This window comes from Magnusiomyces paraingens (genome assembly GCF_902498895.1).
Source record: "Magnusiomyces paraingens strain CBS 517.90 genome assembly, contig: contig3, whole genome shotgun sequence".
Lineage (NCBI taxonomy): Eukaryota > Fungi > Ascomycota > Dipodascomycetes > Dipodascales > Dipodascaceae > Magnusiomyces > Magnusiomyces paraingens.
Window position 1 is genome coordinate 4,143,383 of NW_022474069.1, and position 6,274 is coordinate 4,149,656.

The window sequence follows — 6,274 nt, forward strand, 5'->3', positions numbered from 1 at the left end:
TTTTCTTTATATATGAATGAAAATTTTGATTGTCTGGTATCAAATGGGATATTAAAGTATGCTTATTATTATTATTTTATTTTTTTTTTTTTGGGGGGGGGATAGATATTAAAGAATTGGACTTTAGTATCTGGGGTATTGATAGATGAGTATGTTTTATAACCCAAAATGAATTTAATGGTGGTAGTGAAAAAAAAAAAAAAAGGTATTTGACGTAGTTGTTTTTTACTTAATTAATTCACGGGAGCAAAAAAAAAAAAAATAAAAATAAATAAAAAAAAATTTCCCTGTTTGGTGGCGTGAAACTCGGCGAAATCTACCCGTTTAATATTCTTTTCGAGACCGAGAAGAAAGTTGCATCAAACTAGCGAATAGAAAAGGAAGGCTTATTAATGAAATTTATTTTATTTTACTTTATTTTATTTTATTTTATTTTAATATATTTTGTGTATGTTCACTCTGTCTCAATTAATTTTTTTTTCGGCCCCATATTAATTAAAACTTGATAATATTAATAATAATAATAATTAAACAGTTTTGAATCAAAGAAATTAATCGCTCATTTGGTGGTTCCTTGACTTCCTTATGTTGGTTCAAGAACCTCTTCCAGAATATAAATAAATTTAGGAAAAGAAAGGGGGGGGATAGAGAGAGCAAAAAAATTAAATGTAGTAGTTTTAATAAACCTGGGGAAGAAGAAAAAAAAAAAAAAAAAAAAAAGAAGAGGAAGAAGGACCGTTGAGAATTAAATGGTGATATTCAATTGATGATTAAACCTTTATTTAATAATAATTACTATTAAGTAGCCTTGAATGATTTGATGGTTATAACTATGGATCGAGATTTAGAAAATTAAATCAATTTTTTACAACAATATTTTTTTTTGTTTATTTATTTTGTTTTTTGTTAATTTAATTTAATTTAATTTTAATTAAATTTCAAACTTCTATCAATTATTTGTAAACATTTTATTTAAGATTCTTTTTTTTTATTATTATTTTTTGAATAAATATGATATAGTATTAAGCAGCAAGATCTGATCCACCAGCAAAAAAAAAAAAAAAAAGAGAAGACATTTTATTTTTCAAATCATATAGTTATTAATATATTCCTACAACTTAAGTTTAGAATTTTTTTTTAATTTTTTTTTTTTTTTTTTTTGCTCTTTGAATATTTTCACCAATTTTTTTTTTTTTTTCTTTTGCCCAAATAATAAAAAATAAAATAAATCAATAAATCAATGAATGAATAGCCAGTGAAATCACACCGGTTACCCGGACCATTCCAGAAGTTACTTATTAGCTGTAGATTACGGGCCGCTCACTACCAAATACGGTAATAAATTAATACATGCGGCCGCTGTTGCATTTAACTAAGATTTTTGTGATGATGATATATTACAAAAGTAATTAGACATAAACACCTATTATATATGAAAGTTTGTCACGCGGGAATTGGGTATATATATATATGTATGGAGAAACGTTCTTTTTAAGGACTTTCCCCAGGGGGGAAGAGGAAGGGAAAAAAAATTAAAAAAAAATAAAAAAGAAGGGAATTATTATATTTGATTTGTGTGTTGTTGTTGTTGTGACAATTTAAAATCATTTTTGCTGCAAATTTAGGATCTAAAAAGGCTGTTTGGGAAGTATTTTTTTTTTTTGAGTATATGTAAGTGCATAAAAACGTAGGCCATTTAATCAAATTTTGAAAAATATATATATATATAGTGGAGACTCTCGGGAATGCTAGGCTTTAAAAGGGAATCAAAGGATAACAGTTTGAAGTGTTTTATTATAATAATAATTATTAATAATATTACATAGATAGGAAGAAATAAATAAATAAAAGGAAGTAAAGGATATATATATATATATAAATATTTCAAGAGAGAATGTTTATTGGTTAAAGATTTCATTTTTAAATTGTTCAAATGACAACTAATTAAACATTGATGAAATCCCCAGATATATCAAAATATCCCTGAAAAAAAAAAAAAAAAAAAAAAAAAAGAGTTGACAGTTATGTCATGCCGCAAGAAGAACTCAAGCGGCTTTCCCTGTATTTATTAAGAGATCAACAATTATCAGTTTCAAATAAGTATTAATTAGACGACATGTTAAAAGAGAGAGAGAATTAAAATTAGGATTGATAGAAAAGGTGTGAATAAGTAAATAAATAAATAAATAAAAATGACAGTAAAAGTCAATATTGAAAAAAAAAAAAAAAAAAAAAAAAAAAGATTTCTTTCATACACTACAAGTCAATAGGAGAATCTCAAAATGTGATTGGATTTAAGGCTGAGTGGTGAAAAAGTTTTTAGTGTTGAAAGTGAAAAATATTACCTCAGCAAATATAAAAAATGACGTAAGACAGAGACAAATTAAATTAAATCAAGAAATTTTTTTTTTTAAGTTATGTTTTTTGTATATAAATGTACCCGAGAGGTCCCGTCAGGTATTAAAAGGATGATGATGATAATGATGATAATAATGATGAATTAAAATAAAAATTTAGATTGAGAAAAAAAAATATGGATTATATTAAGATGTAATAAATAGATATGAAGTTGAAAATAAAATAAGAAAACAATTTTTTTTTTGTTTGAAATAAAGTTTATATATATATATGAAAACGTTTAGATCAAATAAAAAAAAAAAAAGATTGATTTTATTTTGCCACAATAATAAAAGTAAAATGTTGTCACATAAAATAAAAGAATTAATCGATTAGAATAAAATGATATATATTGATGATTCAAGATTTACAATTAATATATATATATATACTGATTGAAGATTTAGAAAAAAAATGATTGATTCATTATAATTAAATATATATAAATATATATATATATCTTTTATTTGCCACCTTTATGAGAAAAAATCTCATCAACTCTTTTTTTTTTTATTTATTTTTTGTGTAATAAAAATAAAAATACTTTTTAATCATTTTATTTCACATATATTTCAATCATTTAATTATTTAATCATTTTTAAATAAATAGTTGTTACAAAAAGTGGCCACCCTGTATGTAACATCTGGCCACCATTATTATTATTACAACACACACAGATCGAACAAAAAAGGGCTTTTTTTTAATATGAGTTTTAAATAAATTAATAAAAAAAAATTTAATTACCACCACCAAATACACACACACAACAACAATAATATTAAATATATTAAATATATTTAATTAATATATTTAATTAATATAATAATAATAAAAAATTTAACCCACCACATAAAAAAAATTTTTTTTTTCTTGTTTTGTGTTGTAAAAAAAATTCAAAATTTATTTTTTTTTTTTTTTTTGAGAAATTTTTTTAATTTTTTTTTTTTTTTTTTTTTTGTTTCTTTTACTTTCTTACTATTTGATCTTCTTTTTTTTTTTTTTCATCAATCCATCCATCCATCAATCCATCAATCCATCCTACCTTTTTTATCTTCTTTCTCTCTCATCTATTCTCTCATAAACCAGCAAACTTTTTTCTTCAACTTTTTTTTTTTAAAGAAAGAAAAATAAAAAAAAAATAAAAAAAAAAGGCCATCTTTTTTTTCTGTTTGTCTTGTGTTTGTTGTTGTCTTTTCATTTTTTTTTTTTCAAATCAACAGATTCAAAATATAAAAAGCTTTCTCATTTTGACCTTTCAACTTTCTTCTATATATTGAAAATCTCTCTAATAGCACTTGTTTGATTGTTTGATTGTTTGATTGTTTTTATATTTATATACAAATCATCAATCTTTCATATATATATATTTATACCAACCAACAAGTCCTCTTTATTTTTTTTTTTTTTTGTCAATTAAAGAAAAAAAATTTTTTCTTCTTCTTATAAACCTTCTCTTCCACCACCACCACCACCCACCCAACCCCCTTATAAAAAAAAAAAATTCCTTTCTCATCAAATTTCATTTCACAACCACCCCTTAATTTTTTTTTTTATTCTACTTCTATCATAGCCTAGGCAAATAAAAAAATGTCTTCTGCACCTGTATCTTACGCTGCAGTTGCTGCTAAGGACTCTAAGGAGCCCTCTTCTTCTTCTTCTTCTTCTTCTTCTCCTTCTTCACCTGCTGTTACTCCTGTAACAACAAACCTTGCTGCTCCTTCTGCTGCTTCTCTGGATGCCTCTGAGGCCTCTACTACTACTACTACTACTACTACTACTACTACTACTACAGAAACCACCGCTACTTCCGTTGATGTAACTGCCACTTCTACCGCAGATGAATCATCAACTGAATCTCCATCCCAAGATACCCAATCACAGACTCCTGAATCGTCTGTTGAAACTTCTGCTGAAGCTTCTTCTTCCACAACTACTACTACTACTTCCGATCCCACAACAGATGCCTCTCCTGAATCTGAAGCCTCGGATGAAACCACCTCACAAACCAATCCATCGGATTCCCAGGATGCCATCCCAAGTATAACTAAGGACAAGGCTGCTGTCTTGACCCCAGCCCCTGTCCCAAAAGTCAACGTTTGGAAAGTTAGACAAGAAACTCTATCTAAACCTTTGGATGATCGGTCCGCAGATGAAGCCAACCAGTCATCCTCCTCAGCCCCTCAAAGTGCAGAAAACTCTGCCACTTCTACTCCATTGCCACAATCACAATCTCCTCTCATTGCAGCACAAGGCGATTTGCCATTTGATCCCGTTTCTTGGCCAAAGCCAGACGAAACCCCCTCCACCTCAGAGAAGAAGGAACCTGGAGCACCAGCTTCTCCCGTTCCTGCTCCTGTCCCCTCTTCTAAGACTAGAGGTGGCAAAGAAAAGTGGATCCCTCTGAATATTCAACCTTCATCTTCAAAACCTAGAGGCAATAAAAACTCCCGCTCAGGTAACACCAAGAACTCACACAATAACAATCACAATAACAACAACAATGCCAGCAATAATAATACCAATAATAATAACAACAACAACAACAACAACAACACATCTGCCATTACCTCTTCTTCAAATAACACTCAGCCTCAGTCTGCTTCTAATGCTGCCCCTTCTTCTTCCTCTTCTTCTTCTACAAATTCCACCCCTGCATCCGCTACTTCTGCCGGCTCAGCCAATGGCAGCGCTCCTCAAGGATCCGGCTTCTCTAAAAACCGAAGTAGTAAATCTTTTAACAAAAACTCCCAAGGCGGGAAGCGATCCGCTGATTCTAAATCAAGCGCAGCAACAAAGTCCCAATCTTCAGCATTCTCCACATCCCAAGCCTCTTCTAACGGCTCCCAGTCTCGCTCCGAGACTTCTACCGCCGATGCTGGCGCCTCTTCTCCTTCTATTAAGAAGTCCTCCTCTGCTGCTGCTGCTGCTTCAGCTGCTGCTGCTTCAGCTGCTGCGTCCTCTACTGCTGCTTCTACTAATCTGACATCTTCCAAGCCCACCGGTGGGCCCAAGAAGAGCCGCGGTCCTTTTAACAATAACTATGCCCATGCTGCTGATAATCACGATGGATCATCCTCCAACTTTGGAGGTGCTAACCACCACCATGCTCCCAATGGTTTCCATGGCAACAATAGTAACCACCACTCTCACTCCCACTCTCACTCTCATGCCAACGGCCACAGTGGTCACCACTCCCATAGAAGCAACAATGCCGGTAACGCTACCGGTGGTGCCAACGGTAACTCTAACGGTGGCGCCAATGGCAAATACAACAACTCCCAATACGCCGGTAACTCTTACAGCACTAGACGGGCGCATGGCGGTCCATACATTCCCAAGTTTTATGTCAATGAGTACAGCTATGGCCAACCCTATTCTGGCAATATAATTCCTCCCACTTATGAGGCTACCATTCAGCTCGTTGTTGCTCAGATTGAGTACTACCTTTCCGTTGAAAACTTGTGCAAGGATATCCATCTGAGAAAAAACATGAACTCTCAAGGTTGGATCCCACTGCCGCTCTTGGCCAGTTTCAACAGAATCAGATACTTGTCACATGGTGATTACAACCTTGTTGTTGATGCTTGCAAGTCTCTTACTAACTCTGAGTTCAATGGTACCAAGGTCCGCCCTAAGGTTTGGGAACACTGGGTTTTCCCCGTTGAGGAACGTCTTGCTGATGGCTGTGATGAAGAAAGCAACCCTGCTCTTCCTCCTGTTGTCCGTGCTCCTGTTACCCCTGAGGGTCCTAAGCTTGTCTTTAATGCTGCCGAGGCTGTTCCTTTTATCCCCAAGTCTGAGGCTGCTACTGCTGCTGTTGCTGCTGCTACTGCCGCTTCTACTGCTACTGCTGAGAAGCCTGCTGAATCCAAATAA

General features: G+C 32.3%; 1 protein-coding gene across 1 annotated transcript; it reads left to right on the forward strand.

Annotated features, from left to right (window-relative positions):
• Window positions 1-3,985: 3,985 nt before the first annotated feature.
• On the forward strand, window positions 3,986-6,274 carry SAPINGB_P004578 (uncharacterized protein; the record flags this gene model as incomplete). The annotated part of the gene is made up of 1 exon (XM_031999293.1): window positions 3,986-6,274. The coding sequence occupies one exon, from the start codon at window positions 3,986-3,988 to the stop codon at window positions 6,272-6,274; it is 2,289 nt and encodes a 762-aa protein (XP_031855184.1).